The sequence below is a fragment of the Balaenoptera borealis genome, assembly GCF_965194805.1.
Source record: "Balaenoptera borealis genome assembly, chromosome: 2".
Classification (NCBI taxonomy): Eukaryota; Metazoa; Chordata; class Mammalia; order Artiodactyla; family Balaenopteridae; genus Balaenoptera; species Balaenoptera borealis.
In genome coordinates, this window is record NC_138867.1 from 124,264,971 (window position 1) to 124,292,174 (window position 27,204).

At 42.7% G+C, this 27,204-nt stretch overlaps 1 protein-coding gene across 2 annotated transcripts in view; it reads left to right on the forward strand.

Moving 5' to 3' along the window:
• Window positions 1–27,204, forward strand: part of SH3RF2 (SH3 domain containing ring finger 2) — a 142,449-nt gene that overhangs the window by 89,144 nt on the left and 26,101 nt on the right. For both annotated transcript variants that reach the window (XM_082382706.1, XM_082382707.1), the window contains exons 6-7: window positions 15,817–15,908; window positions 17,220–17,390. In XM_082382706.1, the coding sequence (XP_082238832.1) occupies window positions 15,817–15,908; window positions 17,220–17,390 (263 nt within the window). The remainder of the gene's footprint in view (window positions 1–15,816; window positions 15,909–17,219; window positions 17,391–27,204) is intronic.

Below are 27,204 nucleotides of genomic sequence, written 5' to 3' on the forward strand. Positions count from 1 at the left end.
ATCAGGCAGTGTTCCAGGGTACCATGACGGCTCCACATCCTAGGTCTGTGAGATTGTAGATCCTTCATTTATTAAGGGGACTTATTACTCAAAAGGTGCAGAGACCGCTGCTCCGACAATGTGGAGGGGTGTTATCCTTTTTCTCTTTTTAAAAATGTCTGTTGGGGTTGCAGTGATATCCTTCGAGAATTTTTTTAAATAATGAGACAACAAATAAGTGGCAAGAAATTAACTTTCTGAAGATACCAAGTGAACTTGACACTGTCACATGATTTCTGGACTCACTAAATTCTTTTTCTGGCCGTGCCACGTGGCTTGTGGGATCTTAGTTCCTTGACCAGGGATTGAACCTGAGCCCTCAGCAGTGAAAACACCAAGTCCTAGCCACTGGACCACCAGAGAATTCCCTTCACTAAATTTTTTAGAAGGGAATTTTTTTTTCTAACTTTCCTTTAAGCCCTGCTTCAGTTTGCTTCTCCAGCTACCTCCCTCAAAGTAAAAGCCACAGGCCTATAAAGATTGATAGTCCTTAGAGAAAAACCTATTAAACCTCACCTAAAACAGATGAAGGAATTTAGGACCAGGTAGGTTAATTTAGGACCAGGTTAACTTCACCAGGGTCATCTGGTAAAAGAGTAATAAAGCAGGGAGCCATACCTAGGAAAATCTGAATTCAGAACCCACGTTTTTAGCAATTATGCCATATTGTCTCTTGACTGGTTTTGGTTTGCTGCTTTCCCCATCCAGCTCTCCCTGTGGGTCCATTTTCCTTAGTTCAGGAAATAACTGTCAGCCCCACTCTCTCTGCCATAAAAAGCCACTTTCTAAGTCATGGAGTCTGTATCAGAGACCAGTACAGCATGTGAATTTCTAGATGTTCAGAAATGACTCCTCTTTGGGTTGCTTGTGTCTGGAAGATGTGCAGGCAGGACCCAGGTTCTGTCGGGTTTGAGACAGAAGAGTTCTCGCACAGTCTGCGCTATCCTGGTGAGCAGTGGCCTTCGTCATCGATCCCCAGGACCTAGCACAATACTCGGTACTCCGTAGATGAATGACAAGCATCTCCTGGGAATAAATGCCATGAGAGGACCCACAGCAGATCTAAGAGGAACTTTGCTTGTTTAGATTTTTATGGCCCCTAATGAAGCCCAGTGAGAGGATTTAATTATAATTATTGCCAAGCAGTTACTTCTTCAAATGGACCGTTATGACTAGGAGGGCAAGGGTTATAATTAAGGTTTTGGTATACCGTGGCATTTCAAAAAGCACTAATAGCACTCAACCCATCAGATTCTGCTTTGGTACAAAATCCCACCTTGCAGGCAGCAGGCTGTTAGGCTCAGGAGAACATGAGCTCGAAAATGGAAGGGGGAGTGGCAGGGCTGGGGATACTTTTTGCCCAACCAGAGGACCCAGCTTAAAGGGGATTTTGCCTTTCTGGTTTGAGGTGTGGCGTTTTTTCTGCATTTTCCCAAGAAGCCAGTGCAGGGCACAGCTACAGAGAGGTGCCAGACCCCATCCTTCACTGGAAGCCTCAGGGTACATGAGAAAAGCCCAGTCCAGTGTCAGGAAAGGACTCCTGAATACACGTCCCACACGCAGGGCTAGTTGCCCGTCACTCAGTCTTTCTCAAAGGGAATCTGGACTACTGAGGCCCTTGTGTCCCAGAGAATGAATATTTCCTCCTTAAAATCCAATCTCATGTGAAGCAACTATACTCCAATTAAAAATTAAAAAAAAAAAATTTTTTTTAATCCGATCTCATTGAGAAAGTCCTATCTTCTTCTGCTTCTTCTCACACATCTGCTTTGTATGTCTCCCCTCTTGTAATAGTAACAATGTTACAATTTAGGGGGTATTTCATATGAGCCAGATGTTGTGCAAAGTACTTTGCGTATATGTTCTGTTGAATTCTCACAAGAATTCTAAGGGATAGCTACCGTTATTGCCCCCTTTTATAGATGAGGAAACTAAGGCTCAGAGGAATTATGTCTGAGCCTCACACAGTTGGTTACGGTGCCAAATTTCAAACTCAATTCAGACGGCCCCCAAAGTCCATTCTCTTAGCTATGGCTGCATAGTGTTTCAAGGATTTATAGAAATCCACCAAATCAGTGACTGTCCCCATGCAGTTCTTCTTGAGTAATGCCATGGGACCCTGGAGACGCTAAGAACTTGAACTGACAGTGTGGTGGTCCACATCACTACTCAACACTGTCCCTCCCAGAGTACCTGGCCAGAACAGGAAGATAGGAAAAAGAAGTAAAAGGTTAAGTATCTGAAAGGAAGAAACATAGTTGTCATTATTTGTAGATGATACTGTTGTCTATATAGAGAACTCAAAAGAATCCAGAAAAATGTATTAGGAATAAATAAGAACTTAGCAAGGTTACTGCATACAAATCAATACAAGAAAGTTAACTGCACTTCTGTACTCTAAAAAGAAAACAGAGAATTCCCTGGCAGACGAGTGGTTAGGTGGTGCTTACACTGCCAAGGGCAGTTCAATCCCTGGTGGGGGAACTAAGATCCCACAAGCTGCATGGCATGGCCAAATAAAATAAAATAGAATTATTAAAAATAAATAAAAAGAAAATAGAAAAATAATTTTTTTAAAATATACCATTTACAACAGCAACTCAATTTTTTAAATCCAACAAAAGATATGCAAGCCCTTTATGGAGAAAATGTATCAGACTTTACTGAAAGACATTAAAGAAGACCTAAAATGGTGGAGGAGAGAAGAATTGGGAGTTTGGGGTTAGCAGATGCAAACTATTATATATAGAATAGATAAGCAACAAGATCCTAGTGTATAGCACAGGGAACTACATTCAATATCCTGTGATAAACATAATGGAAAAGAATATGAAAACGAATGTAGTATGTATAACTGAATCACTTTGCTGTACAGCAGAAACTAACACAATATTGTAAATCAGCTATACTTTAATAAAATTAAAAAGAAGACCTAAAATAAATGAAGAATTATGCCATGCTCTTGGATAGAAAGACTCACTGTCTCCCCATTTTTATTTATACATTAAAATCCCAGTGGGTTCTTTGTGTGGAACTCAAAAGGTGATTCTAAAATTCAAATGGAAGAACAAAAAGCCAATAGCCAAGATGCTTCTAAAAAAGAAGATGGAATTTGGTTGGGGTGAAGAGTGGGACCTACACTATCAGATATCAAATTTTATTTTAAAGCTATAATAATTGATGGCACGAATTTAGCACAGGGATTCTATTAAACCATGGAACATACTGGAAAACCTAGAAACAGACAACATGGAGACTTGATTTATGACAGAGCAGGCTTTGCAGATCAGAAGGGAAGGATGAAGGGAAGGATGAACCATGGTGCTGGGCTAATTGGGTATCCATGTGGAAACAGATGAAATTGGATTCCTCCCTTGTCAAAAAATCAATTCCAGGTGGATTAAAGACTTAAATGGGAAAGACAAAACTATAAAACTTTTAGAAGACAACATAGAAGTATATCTTTATGACCTTGGGATAAAAAAAAAAATAGTATTCAAGATTCTTCAAAAGTATAAGCCATAAGGGAATATATTGTAAATTTGACTCTATTAAAAATAAGAACTTCAGTTCTTCAGAAGACACCACAGAGTAAAACTACAAGCTACAAAAAATTCATATCCAAAATATTAGAACTCCATAACCTAATAAGAAAATAACCCAAGAGAGGGGTGGAAAAGCAGACAAACGAAATGAACAGGCATTTCATATAAGAAACAAGAATGGTCCATAAACATTTGAAAAGAAACCCCAGCTCATTATACTCGGAGAAATTAATTTGAAACCACAATGAGATATCATTTCACACCCACCACAAACAGGTATTAAAAAGCTCAGCATTAACACACGCTGGCGAGACAGTGGGGTAACAGGAATTGTCATTCACTGCTGGCGGAAGTGTAAATTGTTACAGCCACGCTGGGAACCAGTTTGTTATTGCCTAATAAAACTGAGCAGGCTCCTACCCTACAGCCCATCAATTCTACTCGTAGGTGTAGATCCTGGGGGAACTCTTGTACATGTGCATGGGGAACATATACAAGAATGTTCATAGCAACATCCTTCAGGACAGCTCCAAACTGACAATCACCCAAATGACACATAAATGATAGGACGGTTAAATGGTGGTAGATGCATACAATGAAATACAGGACAGCAGTGAAAACCAACCACGACAACTTAGTGTTAAGCGGAAGATGCGAGTCACAGAACACACGCAATGTGAATCCATTCACACTGTGCTCAGAAACAGGCAGACCTCAACTACGTATGGTTTAGGGATGTATACCAACGTTGTTAAAAATTACATAGAAAATCAATGGAACAATCAATTAAATTTCAGCATTGTAGTTAGCTCTGGGAGGAGGGAAGAGATCTGATTAGAGAGGAATATGCAGAGGGCCTCTAAGTACAGTATTCAATTCCTATTTTTATTCTGTTTCTTGAGTTGGGTGGTATGTATGCAGGTGTTAGTTTTGTTATTCTTCTTTAAATAACAAAAAATTATATACACTTATTTCTATGCCTACTGTATTTATAATTTAAAATGTCAATAACGAGGGAAAGTAACAGAGTGGAGATGGGGGTGGGGGCATGGAAAGGGCAGGGGTGACAGAAGCAGTGTGACCTGCTCAAGGAGCTGAGAAAAGACCCCACGGCTGAAGGAAGTGAAGCGGGGAGGGAGAGGGGAGGAAGGTGAGGCTGGAGAGCAGGGCAGGGGCTAGATCACAGAGCGTATTCAAAGCTTCGATGACTACCTAGAAAATGGAGATGTAGTCGGCTTCACAGCATTATATAATATTACCCTGCTGACCTCGCTGTGTACTTGAGAAGACATTTTTTCGAGGTGGACCTAAAGGGACCTGCTGCCAGCTCATGATCGAGTTTTCTTTTTCAGACAACGCTTTTACTCTCAGGGCAAATCAAAGCACTGGACAGTGCCTCCCTGCTCATCCAGAACAGGGAGGCTTTGTAGGTCGGACTGGTTCTGAGACAGGCTTAGAGAAGGAAGGAAAGCAATCTGGCAAAAGGAGCTCTGACTCTGTTGGGACGTCGCTTTGGCCAGGGAAGGAGGAAGATAAACAACAAAACAAAAAGAACTTCATATTCAACCTCCCTCCAGATCTATTGTATATTACAGGGGACACTGGCCAGGGATGCTGGTCGTCATGAACATGACATACCTGTGAACATAAAAACAGAATGCTGAATTTGGCTAGACGGCTTTTTCCTGGGATGCATGCCTCACATACATGAGCTCTCTAGCCACATGGAGTTAAGTGCTAACCTTGGTGACTCACAGAAAGGGCTCCAGGCCAGGGTCCTTGCTCCTGGTGTCAACTTAACCTATCACTTGCTGGCCATCTCCTGAACATCATGTAATCTTTCTATCTTGGCTACTGCATCTGTAAAAATGGGAGTTGATGACAGTGAGGTCTGTGTATCACAAGTTAGTGTTGGAATTGTAGGCTGTGAGTGAAATACCTCTTGGAGATCAAGGCGAGCGTCTCCCAGCAGCGCCCAGAGCACCTTGAGCCCCACCCCTCGGCGGCGCCAACATGCACCATGTTTACAAAACTATGGGTTTAAGCGTCTTCCCTGGTATACATGGTGAGGTCCACCTGAGGAAGGAGCTCTGTGTGTCTTGTTCGTTGCATTAATTCCAGTGCCCAGTGCCCACACATTGCAATCACTGACTGTGGCTCTTAAGCCTCTTTTTTTTAAATTTTTATTTATTTTTTAAAACATTTTTATTGGAGTATAATTGCTTTACAATGGTGTGTTAGTTTCTGCTTTATAACAAAGTGAATCAGCTGTACATATACATATATCCCCATATCTCCTCCCTCTTGTGTCTCCCTCCCACCCTCCCTATCCCACCCCTCTAGGTGGTCACAGAGCAACAAGCTGATCTCCCTGTGCCATGCAGTTGCTTCCTACTAGCTCTCTGTTTTACATTGGGTAGTGTATATAAGTCCATGCCACTCTCTCACTTTGTCCAAGTTTACCCTTCCTCCTCCCCGTGTCCTCAAGTCCATTCTCTACTAGGTCTACGTCTTTATTCCCGTCTTGCCCCTAGGTTCTCCATGACGTTTTGTTTCTTTTTTTATATTCCATATATATGTGTTAGCATACAGTATTTGTTTTTCTCTTTCTGACTTACTTCACTCTGTATGACAGTCTCTAGATCCATCCATGTCTCTACAAATGACCCGATTTCTTTCCTTTTTATGGCTGAGTAATATTCCATTGCATATATGTACCACATCTTCTTTATCCATTCATCTGTTGATGGGCATTTAGGTTGCTTCCATGTCCTGGCTATTGTAAATACTGCTGCAATGAACATTGGGGTGCATGTGTCTTTTTGGTTTCCTCAGGGTATATGCCCAGTAGTGGGATTGCTGGGTCGTATGGTAGTTCTATTTGTAGGTTTTTAAGGAACCTCCATACTGTTCTCCATAGTGGCTGTATCAATTTACATTCCCACCAACAGTGCAAGAGGGTTCCCTTTTCTCCACACCCTCTCCAGCATTTGTTGTTTGTAGATTTGCTGATGATGCCCATTCTAACTGGTGTGAGGTGATACCTCATTGTAGTTTTGATTTGCATTTCTCTAATCATTAGTGATGTTGAGCAGCTTTTCTTGTGCTTCTTGGCCACCTGTATGTCTTCTTTGGAGAAATGTCTATTTAGGTCTTTGGCCCATTTTTGGATTGGGCTGTTTTTTTAATATTGAGCTGCATGAGCTGTTTATATACTTTGGAGATTAATCCTTTGTCTATTGATTCGTTTGCAAATATTTTCTCCCATTCTGAGGGTTGTCTTTTCGCCTTGTTTATGGTTTCCTTTGCTGTGCAAAAGCTTTGAAGTTTCATTAGGTCCCATTTGTTTATTTTTGTTTTTATTTCCATTACTCTAGGAGGAGGATCAAAAAATATCTTGCTGTGATTTATGTCAAAGAGTGTTCTTCCTATGTTTTCCTCTAAGAGTTCTATAGTGTCTGGCCTTACATTTAGGTCTCGAATCCATTTTGAGTTTATTTTTGTGTATACTGTTAGGGAGTGTTCTAATTTCATTCTTTTACATGTAGCTGTCCAGTTTTCCCAGCACCACCTGTTGAAGAGACTGTCTTTTCTCCATTGTATATCTTTGCCTCCTTTGTCATAGATTAGTTGACCATAGGTGCGTGGGTTTATCTCTGGGCTTTCGATCTTGTTCCATTGATCTATATTTCTCTTTTTGTGCCGGTACCATATTGTCTTAATTACTGTAGCTTTGTAGTATAGTCTGAAGTCAGGGAGTCTGATTCCTCCAGCTCCATTTTCCCTCAAGACTGCTTTGACTATTTGGGGTCTTTTGTGCCTCCATACAAATTTTAAGATTTTTTGTTCTAGCTCTGTAAAAAATGCCATTGGTAATTTGATAGGGATTGCATTGAATCTGTAGATTGCTTTGGGTAGTATAGTCATTTTCACAATATTGATTCTTCCAATCCAAGCACATGGTATATCTCTCCATCTGTTGGTATCATCTTTAATTTCTTTCATCAGTGTCTTAAAGTTTTCTGCATACAGGTCTTTTTTCTCCCTAGGTATTTTATTCTTTTTGTTGCAGTGGTAAATGGGAGTGTTTCCTTAATTTCTCTTTCAGATTTTTTATCATTAGTATATAGGAATACAAGCGATTTCTGTGCATTAATTTTCTATTCTGCAACTTTACCAAATTCATTGATTAGCTCTAGTAGTTTTCTGGTGGCATCTTTAGGATTCTCTATGTATAGTATCATGTCATCTGCAAACAGTGACAGTTTTACTTCTTCTTTTCCAATGTATTCCTTTTATTTCTTTTTCTTCTCTGATTGCTGTGGCTAGAACTTCCAAAACTATGTTGAATACTAGTGGTGAGAGTGGACATCCTTGTCTTGTTCCTGACCTGAGAGGAAATGCTTTCAGTTTTTCACCATTGAGAATGATGTTTGCTGTGGGTTTGTCGTATATGGCCTTTATTATGTTGAGGTAGGTTCCCTCTATGCTCACTTTCTGGAGAGTTTTTATCATAAGTGGGTGTTGAATCTTGTCAAAAGCTTTTTCTGCATCTACTGAGCTGATCATATGGTTTTTCTTCTTCAATTTGTTAACATGGTGTATCACATTGATTGATTTGCCTATATTGAAGAATCCTTGCATCCCTGGGATAAATCCCACTTGATCGTGGTGTATGATCCTTTTAATGTGTTGTTGGATTCTGTTTGCTAGTATTTTGTTGAGGATTTTTCCATCTATATTCATCAGTGATATTGGTCTGTAATTTTCTTTTTTTGTAGTATCTTTATCTGATTTTGGTATCAGGGTGATAGTGGCCTCATAGAATGAGTTTGGGAGTGTTCCTTCCTCTGCAATGTTTTGGAAGAGTTTGAGAAGGATAGGTGTTAGCTCTTCTCTAAATGTTTGATAGAATTCACCTGTGAAGCCATCTGGTCCTGGACTTCTGTTTGTTGGAAGATTTTCAATCACAGTTTCAATTTCATTACTTGTGATTGGTCTGTTCATATTTTCTATTTCTTCCTGGTTCAGTCTTGGAAGGTTATACCTTTCTAGGGATTTGTCCATTTCTTCCAGGTTGTCCATTTTATTGGCATAGAGTTGCTTGTAGTAGTCTGTTAGGATGCTTTGTATTTCTGCGGTGTCTGTTGTAACTTCTCCCTTTTCATTTTAAATTTTATTGATTTGAGTCCTCTCCCTCTTTTTCTTGATGAGTCTGGCTAATGGTTTATCAATTTTCGTTTATCTTCTCAAAGAACCAGCTTTTAGCTTTATTGATCTTTGCTATTGTTTTCTTTGTTCCTATTTCATTTATTTCTGCTCTGATCTTTATGATTTCTTTCCTTCTGCTAACTTTGGGTTTTGTTTGTTCTCCTTTCTCTAGTTCCTTTAGGTGTAAGGTTAGATTGTTTATTTGAGATTTTTCTTGTTTCTTGAGGTAGGCTTGTATAGCTATAAACTTCCCTCTTAGAATTGCTTTTGCTGCATCCCATAGGTTTTGGATCGTCGTGTTTTCATTGTCATTTGTCTCTAGGTATTTTTTGACTTCCTCTTTGATTTCCTCAGTGATCTCTTGGTTATTCAGTAACGTATTGTTTAGCCTCCATGTGTTTGTGTTTTTTACGTTTTTTTCCCCAGTAATTCATTTCTAATCTCATGGCGTTGTGGTCAGAAAAAATGCTTGATATGATTTCAATTTTCTTAAATTTACTGAGGCTTGATTTGTGACCCAAGATGTGATCTATCCTGGAGAATGTTCCCTGCGCACTTGAGAAGAAAGTGTAATCTGCTGTTTATGGATGGAATGTCCTATAAATATCAATTAAATCTATCTGGTGTATTGTGTCATTTAAAGCTTCTGTTTCCTTATTTACTTTTATTTTGGATGATCTGTCCACTGAAGTAAGTGAGGTATTAAAGTCCCCCACTATTATTGAGTTACTGTCGATTTCCTCTTTTAGAGCTGTTAGCAGTTGCCTTATGTATTGAGGTGCTCCTATGTTGGGTGCATATACATTTATAATTGTTATATCTTCTTCTTGGATTGATCCCTTGATCATTATGTAGTGTCCTTCCTTGTCTCTTGTAACATTCTTTATTTTAAAGTCTCTTTTATCTGGTATGAGTATTGCTACTCCAGCTTTCTTTTGATTTCCATTTGCATGGAATATCTTTTTCCATCCCCTCACTTTCAGTCTGTATGTGTCCCTAGGTCTGAAGTGGGTCTCTTGTAGACAGCATATATATGGGTCCTGTTTTTGTATCCATTCAGCGAGCCTGTGTCTTTTGGTTGGAGCATTTAATCCATTCACATTTAAGGTAATTATCGATATGTATGTTCCTATGACCATTTTCTTAATTGTTTTGGGTTCCTTTTTGTAGGTCCTTTTCTTCTCTTGTGTTTCCTACTTAGAGAAGTTCCTTTAGCATTTGTTGTAGAGCTGGTTTGGTGGTGCTGAATTCTCTTAGCTTTTGCTTGTCTGTAAAGCTTTTGATTTCTCCATCGAATCTTAATGAGATCCTTGCCAGGTAGAGTAATCTTGGTTGTAGGTTCTTCCCTTTCATCACTTTAAGTATATCATGCCACTCCCTTCTGGCTTGTAGAGTTTCTGCTGAGAAATCAACTGTTAACCTTATGGGAGTTCCCTTGTATGTTATTTGTTGTTTTTCCCTTGGTGCTTTCAATAATTTTTCTTTGTCTTTAATTTTTGCCAATTTTATTATTATGTGTCTTGGCATGTTTCTCCTTGGGTTTATCCTGTATGGGACTCTCGGCGCTTCCTGGACTTGGGTGGCTATTTCCTTTCCCATGTTAGGGAAGTTTTTGACTATAATCTCCTCAAATATTTTCTGTGGTCCTTTCCCTCTCTCTCTTCTCCTTCTGGGACCCCTGTAATGTGAATGTTGTTGCGTTTAATGTTGTCCCAGAGGTCTCTTAGGCTGTCTTCATTTCTTTTCATTCTTTTTTATTTATTCTGTACTGTAGCAGTGAATTCCACCATTCTGTCTTCCAGGTCACTTATCCATTCTTCTGCTTCAGTTATTCTGCTGTTGATTCCTTCTAGTGTATTTTCCATTTCATTTATTGTATTGTTCATCTCTGCTTGTTTGTTCTTTAATTCTTCTAGTTCTTTCTTAAACATTTCTTGCATCTTCTCGATCTTTGCCTCCATTCTTTTTCTGAGGTCCTGGATCATCTTCACTAGCATTATTCTGAATTCTCTTTCTGGAAGGTTGCCTATCTCCACTTCATTTAGTTGTTTTTCTGGGGTTTTATCTTGTTCCTTCATCTGGTACATAGCCCTCTGCCTTTTCATCTTGTCTCTCTTTCTGTGAATGTGGTTTTTGTTCCACTGGCTGCAGGACTGTAGTTCTTCTTGCTTCTGCTGTCTGCCCTCTGGTGGCTGAGGCTACCTAAGAGGCTTGTGCAAGTTTCCTGATGGGAGGGACTGGTGGTGGGTAGAGCTGGCTGTTGCTCTGGTGGGCAGAGCTCAGTAAAACTTTAATCCGCTTGACTGCTGATGGGTGGGGCTGGGTTCCCTCCCTGTTGGTTGTTTGGCCTGAGGAGACTCAACACTGGAGCCTACCTGGGCTCTTTCGTGGGGCTAATGGCGGACTCTGGGAGGGCTCACACCAAGGAGTACTTCCCAGAACTTCTGCTGCCAGTGTCCTTGTCCTCATGGTGAGCCACAGCCACCCACCACCTCTGCAGGAGACCCTCCAACAGTAGCAGGTAGGTCTGGTTCAGTCTCCCCTGGGGTCACTGCTCCTTCCCCTGGGTCCCGATGCACACACTACTTCGTGTGTGCCCACCAAAAGTGGAGTCTCTGTTTCCCCCAGTCCTGTCAAGTCCTGCAATCAAATCCCGCTAGCCTTCAAAGTCTGATTCTCTAGGAATTCCTCCTCCCGTTGCCGGACCCCCTGGTTCGGAAGCCTGACGTGGGGCTCAGAACCTTCACTCCAGTGGGTGGACTTCTGTGGTATAAGTGTTCTCCAGTTTGTTAGTCACCCACCCAGCAGTTATGGGATCTGATTTTATTGTGATTGCACCCCTCCTACCGTCTCATTGTGGCTTCTCCTTTGTCTTTGGATGTGGGGTATCCTTTTTGGTGAGTTCCAGTGTCTTCCTGTCGACAATTGTTCAGCAGTTAGCTGTGATTCATGTGTTCTCACAAGAGGGAGTGAGAGCACGTCCTTCTACTCTGCCATCTTGGTTCAGGTTCTCTCGTCATCTTCTACTTGTTGGTCAAGTTCCTCTAGGTCAGGAGTGCATGTATCTTTTCAAATTAGTTTTTTGTTGTTGTTTTTTTGTTTGTTTGTTTTGGACATATACCCAGGAGTTTAATTGCTGGGTCACATGTTAGTTCTATTTTTATTTTTTTGATAAACCTCCATACTATTTTCCTCAGTGGCTGCACCACAGTGGCTCCCACCAACAGTGTACAGAGGTTTACTTTTCTCCACATCCTCACCAACATTTGTTATTTGTGTTCTTTTTGATGATAGCCATTCTCACAGGTGTGAGGTGATATCTCATTGTGGTTTTGTTTTGCATTTCCCTGATGATTAGCAATGTTGAGCATCTTTTCATGTGCCTGTTGGCCATCTCCATTTCCTCTTTGGAAACATATCTATTTAGACCTTCTCCCCATTTTTAATCAGTTGTTTGTTTTTTTGATGTTGAGTTGTATGAACTGTTTACATATGTTGGATAGTAATCCTTTATTGGTCATATCATTTGCAAATATCTTCTCTCATTCAGTAGGTTGTCTTTTCATTTTGTCAATGGCTACATTTGCTGTGCAAAAGCTTTTAAGTTAATTAGGTCCCATTTGTTTATTTTTGCTTTTATCTCCTTTACTTTAGGAGACAGATCTAAAAAAATATTGCTACAATTTATGTCAAAGAGTGTTCTGCCTATGTTTTCCTCTAGGAGTTTTATAGTATCCAGTCTTACATTTAGGTCTTTAATCCATTTAGCATTTATTTTTCTACATAGTATTAGAGAATGTTCTAATTTCTTTCTTTTATATGTAGCTGTCCAGTTTTCCCAGCATCACTTATTGAAGAAAGACTGTCTTTTCTCCATTGCATAGTCTTGTCTCCTTTCTCATAGATTAAGTGAATGTAAGTGTGTGGGTTTATTTCTGGGCTCTCTATCCTGTTCCATTGATCTATGTGTCTGTTTTTGTGCCAGTACAATACTGTTTTGATGACTATAGGTTTGTAGTATAGTCTGAAGTCAAGGAGTGTCATTCCTTCAGCTCTGTTCTTCTTTCTCAAGATTGTTTTGGCTATTCGGGGTCTTTTGTGTTTCCATACACATTTTTAAATTATTTGTTCTATTTCTGTGAAAAATGCCATTGGTATTTTGATAGGGATTGCAATGAAGCTGTAGATTGCCTTGGGTGGTATGGTCATTTTAACAATATTGATTCTTCTAATCCAAGAACACAGTATATCTTTCCATCTATTTGTGTCATCTTTGATTTCTTTCATCAGCGTCATAGTTTTCAGAGTACAGGTCTTTTGCCTCCTTAGGTAGGTTTATTCCTAGGTATTTTATTCTTTTTGATGCTGTGGTAAATGGAATTGTTTCCTTAATTTCTCTTTCTGATTTTTCATTGTTAGTGTATAGAAATGCAACAGATTTCTGCATATTAATTTCATATCCTGCAACTTTACCAAATTCATTGATGAGCTCTAGTAGTTTTTCTGGTGGTGTCTTTAGGATTTTCTACTCATAGTATCATGTCATCTGCAAATGAACAGTTTTGCTTCTCCCTTTCCAATTTGGATTCCTTTTATTTCTTTTTCCTCTCTGATTGCCATGGCTAGGACTTCCAAAATTATGTTGAATATAAGTGGCGAAAGTAGACATACTTGTCTTGTTCCTGATCTTAGAGGAAATGCTTTCAAATTTTCATCATTGAATATGATGTTAGCTGTGGGTTTGCCATATATGGCCCTTACTATGTTGAGGTATGTTCCCTCTTTGCCTGCTTTCTGGAGAGTTTTTATCATAAATGGATGTTGAATTTTATCAAATGTTTTTACTACATCTATTGAGATGATCATATGCTTTTTGGCATCTTTTTTTTTAAGCTTATTAAAGCATATTTCACATACCATACATTTAAGCCATTAAAGGTGTACAAGTCAGTGGTTTCTAATATATTCACAGATATGTGCAACCATTATCACCACAATTTTACAATATGTCATCACCTCAAAAAGAAACCCTGTACCCTTAACTATTATTCCTATATCCCCCCTATATCCCCAGCCCCTGGAAACTACTAATCTACTTTCTATACAGATTTGCCTATTCTGGTCATTTCATATAAATGGAATTATGTAATGTTTTTTGTGTCTGACTCCTTTCAATTAGCATAATGTTTTCAAGGCTTATCCATGTTCTGGCATATATCAATACTTCATTTCTTTTATGGTTGAATAATATTCCATTGTATGGATATACCACATTTTGTTTATTCATTCATTAGTCAATGGACATTTGGGTTATTTCCACCTTTTGCCTATTATAAATAATGCTGCTGTAAAATTCATACACAAGCTTTAGTGTGGACGTATGTTTTCATCTCTCTTGGGTATTGGACTTACTGGGTCATATGGTAATTCTATGTTTAGTCATTTGAGGAACTGCAAAACTATTTTCCAAAGGGCCTGAACCATTTTACGTTTCCACCAAAACTGTACGAGGGTTTTGATTTCTCCACATTCTTGCCAACACTTGTTACTATCTCACTGGAATAGTTTTCTGATCCTATACCTGGATTGAAATGTCACACATACATACGCAGCCATACATACATTAACACAGTCATTGGCACACACACAAAACTATACCCATGCATATTTGCACACACCTCTAGAGTTTACATACATACACACAGAATTCCAGATAGATATTTACAACCATACATACATATAATCACACAGAGTATACATGCCTATCAATCCACAGGCCCACATGTGTGAACATAATCAGACATACAATAGACCAGTGCCATCATACATGTACATACAATTGTCATGGGTTCTGAAAAAACATACACAATTGTAGAAAGAACCAGAGATACATGTACTCGGTAATGGATTAGCAACTGCCCAAACACACATATGCAAATAATAGTCATACCCACAAAAGCATAGTCCTAAAAAGGCACACATATGTAGTTACCATCGCTTATGAGCCGACAACTGAAGACAGATTGAACGTATTTACTCTGGATGGCATGGAGATGGTTGAGGTTTCACTAGTCCTTGGTGGACTGGGTAGAAAGATCTTTTTGTTCATTTATTCATTCTTTAAGCTACAAGTACATATTGGGCACATAAGAATTACAATGATGAACAAGATATAGTCCCTGCCCTCATGGAACTTACAGTCTAGTGATGGGGGATGGTCAGTAACTAAACAAGGAAACAATCACAGCCTGTGATATATGCCAAGAAGGAAATGAGCAAGGTAAGACGTTAGACAACAGGCAAGGTGCCAGGATAATAGGCAGTTTCCAGATACTTTTAGCATTATTGCTCCCTCTTTCATCCTGGAAAAGTAAAGAGGATGCAGATGTACCTTCCTTAAGTCACTGGGTAAACTGGTGTGTGTGTGTGAGTCTGAGTGTGTGTGTCTGTGTGTGTGTTAATACTGATAGTGTGGGCTCAGGACCTAGACAACCTGGTTTAAAAGTTTGTTTCATACTAGTTAGGTAACTTTTCTTTCCCACAGTTTCTCATCCAAAAATAGGGATAATAGTCCCTCTAATAAGGATTAAATTAGCTGATACTTGTAAAGCTCTTAAAACTGCCTGGCGAGTGTTAAGTTCTCGGTATCAGCCATTGTATCATTTTATGAGAATAGGTTTTCATAGAGGGAGGTGAGTGTAGTGGGAGATGGGTAGGGAGGGGCCCAGGGAAGAGATCGAGGATCCTGGAAGTACCCTGTTGACTGTAAACTAGACAGGTCTTCGTCCTCTGCCCTTTCTGAGCAGTCTTTTGGATTGCGACCCTGGTATGCCACCCCAGCAGACCATAAACCAATCTACCACCACTCGGCTCTGCCCACAGCCCCAAACCACAGAGCAGACACATGCTGGGTGGTGCTGGGAGTGGCCCTTGGTTTATGGTTGCGTCAGGCTGCAGCAGCTCTGCTGTGGGCCTGGCTGGTGATGTTCACTGGTTCTGCCTGGCTTTTCTGTCTGTGTAGGTCAGCACTTATCACCCTGCACCTGCCTCCCCAGGACATTCTACGGCCATCATCAGTCTGCCCGGCTCCCAGCAACACCTCTCAGCTAACATGTGAGTAAAAAAAGCTCAACCCTCCACTCCCGGTCCTGGCATAGAGGGGTCATCTTTGCCATCCCTCTGCCATCAAGCGTCCCCCGTCCCCAACCAACACATCCAGAGAGATAACAGCTCCCCTTCTTTTACAACCTCCAAAGGGAGTAATGGTGAAAAACACGAATTACCAAACCACATCATCCTGGCTCATTATTTTACAAAAGTAGAAAGAGACTGGAAGATTATATACCAAAACATTGCAGGAAGCTTGGGTACTGAGCAATTTCTATTGTCTTCCTTTAGATTCACAATGCTAGGTCATCAATAGATGTTGCTCTAGTAATCAGCAAGAAATAAATATAGCATTTTAGAGGGGAAAGGAACCTTGCAGATGAGAACACTGTCCTAGCCCCTTTGATAAAACCTTTCAGTGTCCCACAGTCCACAGAGTCTAGAAGGACTTCCTAACATCCAGCCTGAGGCCATACACTGGTAACCCCGAACCTGGCAAGCCAAAGTGGGTTATTTTTAATGCCTTTAGTCGGGCAGTTATTCTCCTTCCACAGCCTCACTATTCCCCAGGGTCTTCACCCCCTGGCTCATACCTGGATGTTACCTGCCCAACTCCTGTGTGGACTTCAGAGAGGCAAGTCACTGAACTAACCCGAGAACATTTCTACCATGTTTCAAGCCCATCCTCCTCCATGCCAACATGCAGCCAGTATTCCATTGTGTGCCAAACACTGAAATTAACACCCGCCTCCCATTTTCCCATGTCCACATCCAGCCTACATTAAGCTAGCTCCTCGGGCCATTCCTGGGGGTCAGACATGTCCCTACCCTCAGGAGAGGGAGTGGATCAGAGAGGTTTCTCTGCTGACCCCTCAGTTCCCTGAACCTTGATGGCTGTGACCATTGTCTTGGGGGATACTCTAAGCAGTGTGAAAAAGCATCCCAGAGAGAACCATCACTTCCAGGTTTGAGACCCAGCTCTGCCACTGATTCCTGGTCACCAACTCCTTTCTCTATTCTAGACCAGTTTCCCCATTGTCAAAGAGCTGATGTGACCTAAATGAGTGATTTGCAGCTGTGGGGCACTCTGTGGAGGAGCAGGGAGAAGGAGGGAGCAGGGATCTGGGCCCCTCCACTGCTCCTTCAGCCAGGCTCCACCACTTTCATCTGCCTTACATAGTGAGATTTCAATTCTTAAAAGGTGTTGTCGCTAAACACCGGGCAGATGGTCTCTGAGTTTTCCTCTTGCTTCACCCTTCACTGGTTCCATGCCCTCCGCTCACCAGCTTCCTTTACCAGTTCCTTGTGTCTCCCCAGGTTTGTAGCCCTGCACTCCTACTCAGCCCATGGACCTGACGAACTGGACCTGCAGAAGGGAGAGGGCATCAGGGTCCTGGGGAAGTACCAGGATGGCTGGCTCAGGGGCGTCTCCTTGGTGACCGGGCGAGTCGGCATCTTCCCCAACAACTATGTCATCCCCATTTTCAGGTGGGTCCTCTCCAATCTCAGGCATCAGAGGGTCGGGTCGCCTAGGCCAGGGGCCATCTGTGGGTTGAATCTCTGAAGGACTCAATGCCCTTTCAGAGTGCGGGCCGAGAAACAGCTTTTGTTCTAGTACCCTCCTAACACTTAACTTTAAAAAAAAAAATAGCAGAATAGTTATCTTTTAAATAGCTCTTCCCATTTTACAAGCACTTTTGCATCTTTTAACTCATTGGCTATGCTCAAGAATCTCGCTTAAGGTAGATGTTATTTTACAGATGAGGAAATTGATGTGCAGAGTTAACCAGTCTGCTCAAGAACTAGATTTCAGGTTTTCTACTATATAATCCCCCCCAAATCGCACCTCACACCCTGCGCCCTGACACTTCACAATCATGGCACAATGGGAAAACACAATGATCAGAAGACCTCTTGGAGCACCTTGGGAGACTTCCCAGGATGCTGGGCCATTAGGCAGGGTTTTTGTGACTCAGACCACTACCCACCCATCCACACCCCAGGTCACATGCTAGTTACCCTGAAGATCTTCTTCCCAAACAGCTTTTCCCAATCTTTTTCATTCTCTGGCACATTCATCAATTTCACTGGCATACAGTTTGTCCAGCCACCTCATATGACCACAAATACACACAGACCCCAAAACTATCCATGGTTCCTCCTACCCCCACCCCCATTAAGTCCAGGCAAAACCTGTCACAAGGCAGCAAGACCATCACCACATATACACTCTGTCTTTATGACATACCAGAGAGTCATAACTCCAAGGAAAGGGATAATCCCATTGTACACTACGGGGGTCAGAGCTAGAGTCATATATGGCCAGTTTTGGGGACTTTCATGTAGGCGGGGCAGTGTGTCCAGTGGAGGGCAGCAATGGTGAGGAGACAGAAACTACATCACTGGAGAAACCTATAAAGAAAGTAGGATTATTTGAGCTGCAGAAGACAAGGGTCAGAGGGACCATAATAGACTGTGTAGACGAGGAAGTAAATTTGTTCCATGAGGAGACAGTGAACCCGTGAATACAATTTAGAAGGTTCTGGTTTAATAAAAGACTGCACTTTCTAACCCACAGATTTTTCCAATCAGTCTGGCTGGTGAGGTGGTGGATCCCCTTTCTAGAAAGACTACAGGCAAAATGTAGGTTCCAACAGATTCAGGCAAAAAGATTTCTTCACATGCCAGAAAATTGGAATAGAGGATCATAGTTACTCCTTTCAAATGGAAGGTTCTTGGAATTTGTTAGAAAATTGCAAAATTTCCAAAGGCAAACTAAGGATGTCTACAACTGATGCTTTAATTCATTTATTCAATAAATATGTATTGAGCACTATATGTGAGGCACCTTTTTAGATACTGGAGAAACACCAGTGAACAAAAGACACAATATCCTCGCCCAGTGGAGCTTACATTCTAGTGGGACAGACAGACAATAAACAAGACATATAAGTAATACATGTGGTGTGCTAATGATAAGGTCTAAGAAGAAAATAGGAGTCAGGAAAGGGGGATAGAATTTGCGTGGGGGTGATTACAACGTTAATAGCTTGATCAGAGATGGCCTTACTGAGCAGTAAGAAGGTAGAATGAAGGAATGAGGGAGGTGTGTTCCAGACCCAAGGAACAGCAAGTACAGAACAAAGGCCCTGAGGGAGGAGCACGCCTGACATGAAGGTCAATAGGACTGGGTTAGGGAAGTGAGAGGGGGTTTAGTAGGTGAGGAGGTCAGAATGGTAACAGGGATTCAGATCACACAGAATTTCCTCGGTCGTAATGAGGAATTTGGCTTTAACCGTATTATAGGGCTTTGAGCAGAAGCATGACATGATCTAACTTATGTTGTAATCAGAATCCCTCTAGTTGCTGGGTTGAAACTAAACTATAGATAGGAAAAGGTGGAAGCAGAGAGACTAGTTAAGCAGATATTGTAATAATCCGGTTGGGGGAGGGGGTGATGGTGAAATGAACCAAGGCGCTAGCTGTGGAGGGAGGGAGCAGTGGTTAGATTCCGGGTATATTCTGAAGGTAGGGACAAGAGGATTTTCTGACAAATCAAATACTGGGTGTAAAAGAAGAGAGGATTCATGGTGAGTCCACTTTTTTTTTGCCTTGAGTAACTGGAAGACAGAGTTGCCTTTTACTGAGATGGAGTTGAAAACCAAAAGAGGAACAAACAGGTTTTGAGGTGTTGGGGGGAAGCAAAAGCTTGGTTCGTAGAAGATTAAGTCTCAGATGCCTTAGTATTCCTAGTAAAGACACTGGTAAGCGGTTGAGTATACATGTCTAGCATTTAAGAATGAGGTCCAGGAAACATCTCGAATAAACAACCTAACCTTGCACCTAAAGCAATTAGAGAAAGAAGAACAAAAAAACCCCAAAGCTAGCAGAAGGAAAGAAATCATAAAGATCAGGTCAGAAATAAATGAAAAAGAAATGAAGGAAACAATAGCAAAAATCAATAAAACTAAAAGCTGGTTCTTTGAGAAGATAAACAAAATTGATAAACCATTAGCCAGACTCATCAAGAGAAAAAGGGAGAAGACTCAAATCAATAGAATTAGAAATGAAAAAGGAGAAGTAACCACTGACACTGCAGAAATACAAAAGATCATGAGAGATTACTACAAGCAACTCTACGCCAATAAAATGGACAACCTGGAAGAAATGGACAGATTCTTAGAAATGCACAAACTGCCGAGACTGAACCAGGAAGAAATAGAAAATATGAACAGACCAATCACAAGCACTGAAATTGAAACTGTGATTAAAAACCTTCCAACAAACAAAAGCCCAGGACCAGATGGCTTCACAGGTGAATTCTATCAAACATTTAGAGAAGAGCTAACACCTATCCTTCTCAAACTCTTCCAAAATATTGCAGAGGGAGGAACACTCCCAAACTCATTCTACGAGGCCACCATCACCCTGATACCAAAACCAGACAAAGATGTCACAAAGAAAGAAAACTACAGGCCAATATCACTGATGAACATAGATGCAAAAATCCTCAACAAAATACTCGCAAACAGAATCCAACAGCACATTAAAAGGATCATACACCATGATCAAGTGGGGTTTATCCCAGGAATGCAAGGATTCTTCAATATACGTAAATCAATCAATGTGATACACCATATTAACAAATTGAAGGAGAAAAACCATATGATCATCTCAATAGATGCAGAGAAAGCTTTCGACAAAATTCAACACCCATTTATGATAAAAGCCCTGCAGAAAGTAGGCATAGAGGGAACTTTCCTCAACATAATAAAGGCCATATATGACAAACCCACAGCCAACATTGTCCTCAATGGTGAAAAACTGAAACCATTTCCACTAAGATCAGGAACAAGACAAGGTTGCCCACTCTCACCACTATTATTCAACATAGTTTTGGAAGTGTTAGCCACAGCAATCAGAGAAGACAAAGAAATAAAAGGAATCCAAATCGGAAAAGAAGAAGTAAAGCTGTCACTGTTTGCAGATGACATGATACTATACATAGAGAATCCTAAAGATGCTACCAGAAAACTCCTAGAGCTAATCAATGAATTTGGTAAAGTAGCAGGATACAAAATTAATGCACAGAAATCTCTTGCATTTCTATACACTAATGACGAAAAATCTGAAAGTGAAATTAAGAAAACACTCCCGTTTACCATTGCAACAAAAAGAATAAAATATCTAGGAATAAACCTACCTAAGGAGACAAAAGACCTGTATGCAGAAAATTATAAGACACTGATGAAAGAAATTAAAGATGATACAAATAGATGGAAAGATATACCATGTTCCTGGATAGGAAGAATCAACATTGTGAAAATGACTCTACTACCCAAAGCAATCTACAGATTCAATGCAATCCCTATCAAACTACCACTGGCATTTTTCACAGAACTAGAACAAAAAATTTCACAATTTGTATGGAAACACAAAAGACCCCGAATAGCCAAAGCAATCTTGAGAACGAAAAATGGAGCTGGGGGAATCAGGCTCCCTGACTTCAGACTATATTACAAAGCTTCAGTAATCAAGACAGTTTGGTACTGGCACAAAAACAGAAATATAGATCAATGGAACAGGATAGAAAGCCCAGAGATAAACCCACACACATATGGTCACCTTATCTTTGATAAAGGAGGCAAGCATATACAGTGGAGAAAAGACAGCCTCTTCAATAAGTGGTGCTGGGAAAATTGGACAGATACATGTAAAAGTATGAAATTAGAACACTCCCTGACACCATGCACAAAAATAAACTCAAAATGGATTAAAGACCTAAGTGTAAGACCAGACACTATCAAACTCTTAGAGGAAAACATAGGTAGAACACTCTATGACATACATCACAGCAAGATTCTTTTTGACCCAGCTCCCAGAGAAATGGAAATAAGAACACAAATAAACAAATGGGACCTAATGAAACTTAAAAGCTTTTGCACAGCAAAGGAAACCATAAACAAGACCAAAAGACAACCATCAGAATGGGAGAAAATATTTGCAAATGAAGCAACTGACAAAGGATTAATCTCCAAGATTTACAAGCAGCTCATGCAGCTCAATAACAAAAAAACGAACAACCCAATCCAAAAATGGGCAGAAGACATAAATAGACATTTCTCCAAAGAAGATATACAGATGGCCAACAGACACATGAAAGAATGCTCAACATCATTAATCATTAGAGAAATGCAAATCAAAACTACAATGAGATATCATCTCACACCGGTCAGAATGGCCATCATCAAAAAATCTAGAAACAATAAATGCTGGAGAGGGTGTGGAGGAAAGGGAACTCTCTTGCACTGTTGGTGGGAATGTAAATTGATACAGCCACTATGGAGAACAGTATGGAGGTTCCTTAAAAAACTACAAATAGAACTACCATACGATCCAGCAATCCCACTACTGCGCATATACCCTGAGAAAACCATAGTTCAAAAAGAGTCATGTACCAAAATGTTCATTGCAGCTCTATTTACAATAGCCAGGACATGGAAGCAACCTAAATGTCCATCGACAGATGAATGGATAAAGAAGATGTGGCACATATATACAATGGAATATTACTCAGTCATAAAAAGAAATGAAATGGAGGTATTTGTAATGAGGTGGATGGAGTTAGAGTCTGTCATACAGAGTGAAGTAAGTCAGAAAGAGAAAAACAAATACAGTATGCTAACACATATATACGGAATCTAAGGGAAAAAAAAGCCATGAAGAACCTAGTGGCAAGACGGGAATAAAGACACAGACCTACTAGAGAATGGACTTGAGGATATGGGGAGGGGGTGGGGTGAGATGTGACAGGGTGAGAGAGTGTCATGGACATATATACACTACCAAATGTAAAATAGATAGCTAGTGGGAAGCAGCCGCATACCACAGGGAGATCAGCTCGGTGCTTTGTGACCACCTAGAGGGGTGGGATGGGGAGGGTGGGAGGGAGGGAGATGCAAGAGGGAAGAGATATGGGAACATATTGTATATGTATAACTGATTAACTTTGTTATAAAGCAGAAGCTAACACACCATTGTAAGGCAATTATACTTCAATAAAGATGTTTAAAAAAAATAAAAAATAAAAAATAAAAAAAAAAAAAAAAAAAAAAAAGAATGAGGTCCAGCCTTGAGATGGTATTTAAAGCCCTAAGACTAGATGAGATCATCACAATAGGATCCACTGAGGTGGAGAGAATGACAGTGATCCAGGAGCTCAATTCCTCAAGGAAAGAGGGGAAATGATGGCTCCAACAAGGCAGGGTGGTAGGTGGCGGAGTCTAATCATGTGAACCCAAGCTGGGAAGTCTTGAGAAGAGTGGGTGGATGGTCCAGAAGTGACAACGAAGAGCAAGGACCTACCCTAACTCATGAACAGTCTTCCATGGGATCTTATCATGAACCCTCTAGGGACCATCTCTACTACTGGGGCATTTGCTTATGCATCAGGCCTTAGCCCGAAGTCCTGGATATTCCATGAAAAAAACATTAAAATAAGAGTGACCATATAACTTATCATCCAAACTAGGATGCTTTTGAGATAAAAGAGGGACACTCTACCAGGAGAGCAGGTGTAAACTGAGACTCTCCCGGGGAAACCTGGACGTAAGGTCACCCTAACTAGAATGCATGTAGGATTCCATTCCAGTGTACTTCAAGGTTGCAACTTCCCGTTCTCTCCTTCTTGGCTTTTCTCCAAGTTAGATCTGTTCTTGGGCGAGTCATGAGCATCTAGATTCACCTGCTCCACGATGGCCACGTGTTAGGCAGTGGATGGAGTTTCAGCACCACCATAGTTTGCCATGAGTCCATCCCCACCCCCAGCTCATAGAAACCTGAATATGTGCATATACTGAGATGCTACTTATGCTGATGTGTGTGTTTGCTTCTAGGGAGTCAGCGTTTCCAAAAAGGAAAGTCCTTGTCACAGTATAATCTCCTGAGGGCTATTAGGTGACAGCAGATCAATGCTTTCTGTGTGTGTGTGTTTTCCTTGACAGCCTCTCAGGTGCAGAGAAAGTTCCCATCCCCAAAATCTTGGACGCAGATGACATGTTCAGTTTGTCTATCTGGGGGCAGCTCACCCTTGTTCTTAACAACCCTTCCCCCTGTGGGAGGTTTAATTCCTCCCACTTCTCAGGGCTGAATGATGCCATCCTTTGTCAGCTGAGTTTTTCCTACTGAGTGGGTTGGACTTCGTGCGCAAGGCCCCTTTCTGTTCTAACGTTCTGTGTGTGAGAGGTTTTGCCCCGTTTTTGTTGTCTGTTTGCAGTGATGGCTCTGCACTGCCACCAGCCCCCTTGGTGTACAGGGCTGCCTTTTATAAGACAGCCAGACCTCAAAGGTGTGAAGTGCCCCCTGAGCGTTTGAACCTCTGCTCTTACTAGCATCATCTCCTAACGAACTGAGCCAGCCAGAGTTTGGGGATCAATTAGAGACCAGAGTTGACCAAAATGCCAGGGTTTCGATTTACGATTCAGCAAGGGAGCCTTTTAATTACTGAGAGAGGAAAGGCTGCTATGCTGTGTAAAGCTCCAGCCCTCTGTGCTCGATGGTGACACCAGCCTGTCCAGCTGTGCCAACCACAGCTAAGTATCTGCCACCACGACCTAGTTCCCGTATCCCAGAGTTATCCCCTGGCTCAGGTGGTACAGAACACTTGTCACGTTTTCATTCAAGCCCTTCATAACAGCACCTACATCCCTTTGGTTTCTGCTTCCATGCACAGTCTCGGTAGAGGCATAAGGTTTCCTCCCTTTTCAGAGGCTGCAGAAACCAACTCATCCCCCTCACCCTCCTCCTCCCCCTCCCTCCTCCTCCTCCTCCCCCCCTCCTCCTCCTCCTCCCTCCCCCTCCCCTCCTCCTCCTCCCCCCTCCTCCTCCTCCCCTCCTCCTCCTCCCTCCCCCTCCTCCCTCCCCTCCCCTCCTCCTCCTCCCTCCCCCTCCTCCCTCCCCTCCCCTCCTCCTCCTCCTCCCTCCCCTCCTCCTCCTCCTCCCCCTCCCCTCCTCCTCCTCCCCTCCTCCTCCTCCCCTCCTCCTCCTCCTCCCTCCCCTCCCCTCCTCCTCCTCCTCCCCCTCCCCTCCTCCTCCTCCTCCCCCTCCCCTCCTCCTCCTCCCTCCCCTCCCCTCCTCCTCCTCCTCCCCCTCCCCTCCTCCTCCTCCTCCCTCCCCCTCCCCTCCTCCTCCCCCTCCCCTCCTCCTCCTCCTCCCTCCCCCTCCCCTCCTCCTCCTCCCCCTCTCCTCCTCCTCCCTCCCCTCCCCTCCTCCTCCTCCTCCCCTCCTCCTCCTCCCCTCCTCCTCCTCCCTCCCCTCCCCTCCTCCTCCTCCTCCCTCCCCTCCCCTCCTCCTCCTCCCTCCCCTCCTCCTCCTCCTCCCTCCCCTCCCCTCCTCCTCCTCCTCCCCCTCCCTCCTCCTCCTCCTCCCCCTCCCCTCCTCCTCCTCCTCCCTCCCCCTCCCCTCCTCCTCCTCCTCCCCTCCTCCTCCTCCTCCCTCCCCCTCCCCTCCTCCTCCTCCTCCCTCCCCCTCCCCTCCTCCTCCTCCTCCCCTCCCCTCCTCCCCCTCCCCCCTCCTCCTCCCCCTCCTCCTCCCCCTCCTCCTCCCTCTACCCCTTCCCCTCATCCCCAACCTCCTCAACTCATCACCACAGGTGAGGGACAGGCTCAGCCTCTTGGGACTTGGAAACATGAACAAGGAAGGAACAAGGGAGGAAAGAATGTGGACAGAGTTGAAGGCCATTCATGGCGGGGACTCAAGGAGCAGCACCTGATCAGACGCTTCCCACCTCAGATCCCTGCTGCCCAGCTCTTGGCAGCCTCCCTTGGATCCTGTTTCCAAGCTCTTTCCGCCCCCTCCTGTCCTCCCAATGAATGCCCTTCTGCCCAATAAGCCAGAATATTTCTCTTTCTGGCAACCTTCACTGGACACATATGCCATCCCGATGCCTAAGGGTGGAGAAAAGTGACACGTGGGCCACCACTCACTTGCCTTTAACTTTCTACATAGAACTATATAAAGATTGTCATGGTCCAAGCTTTTGTGTTACCAGGAGGTCACTGGCAGGGCTGAGCAGGATAGAGCCGCTGCGTGTCATGTCCCTTTCAAATATTGCGCAAGTTCTTAGGGGCTCGTATCTCAGGTAGAAAAGGGGACACAGGGACCTGCACGTTCAAAGCAGCCCAGTGGAGTGAATCAGAGGCAACACACACACCTCCCGCTTAAACCCAGAATATCTTTCCGTCTCTCCATCTAGAAAACAGGGATCATAATATCTGCAGGTCTGGGGTGTCATGGGGATTAATGAATATATGTTTGCAAAGTGCTTTGATGTTAGAAGAACATGCTGTGTAAGTGCTGAGCTTTTTGCCAAAAGACATAGAGGGACTCAGTGTTGGATGGGGGACTTGAGATTTAGGAGTTTCTGGAATCCGGCCTCATGCTAGGTCCAGAAAAATGAAGTTGCACCTTGGTCTGTAAACAGTTGTCCAAGGAAGGGACTGGTGGAATTAGGCTGGCTTGGGCCTCATTAACTGTATTTTGTCTGGGCTGCTGCTGGCAACAAATCTGGAACCTGTCTTTCGTGTTGCTGGTCCATTTTGTAGCATCCAACACTTTGAGGCCTTTGTTTAAAGCACAGGTAGGTGCTTCCCTGGTGGTGCAGTGGTTAAGAATCCGCCTGCCAATGCAGAGGACATGGGTTCGAGCCCTGGTCCGGGAAGATCCCACACGCCGCGGAGCAACGAAGCCCGTGCGCCACAACTACTGAGCCTGTGCTCTAGAGCCCGCGAGCCACAACTACTGAGCCCACGTGCCACAACTACTGAAACCTGCACTCTAGAGCCCGTGAGCCACAACTACCGAGCCCACATACCACAACTACTGAGCCTGCACTCTAGAGCCCGCGAGCCACAACTACTGAGCCCACGTGCCACAACTACTGAAACCTGCACTCCAGAGCCCATGAACCACAACTACTGAGCCCGCATGCCACAACTACTGAGCCCGCATGCCACAACTACTGAGCCTGCGCTCTAGAGCCTGTGAGCCACAACTACTGAAGCCCACACTCCTAGAGCCCGTGCTCTGCAACAAGGGAAGCCACCGCAATGAGAAGCCCACGCAGTGCAACGAAGCGTACCCCCGCTCGCTGCAACCAGAGAAAGCCACGCAGAGCAACAAAGACCCAATGCAGCCAAAAATAAATAAATAAATAAATTTATAAAAATAAAAAAACAACACAGGTAGAGGCAGACTCTGCCAGGCAAGCCAGTGCTGGGGAGTTCTCTCCAGCCCAGCCCTCATC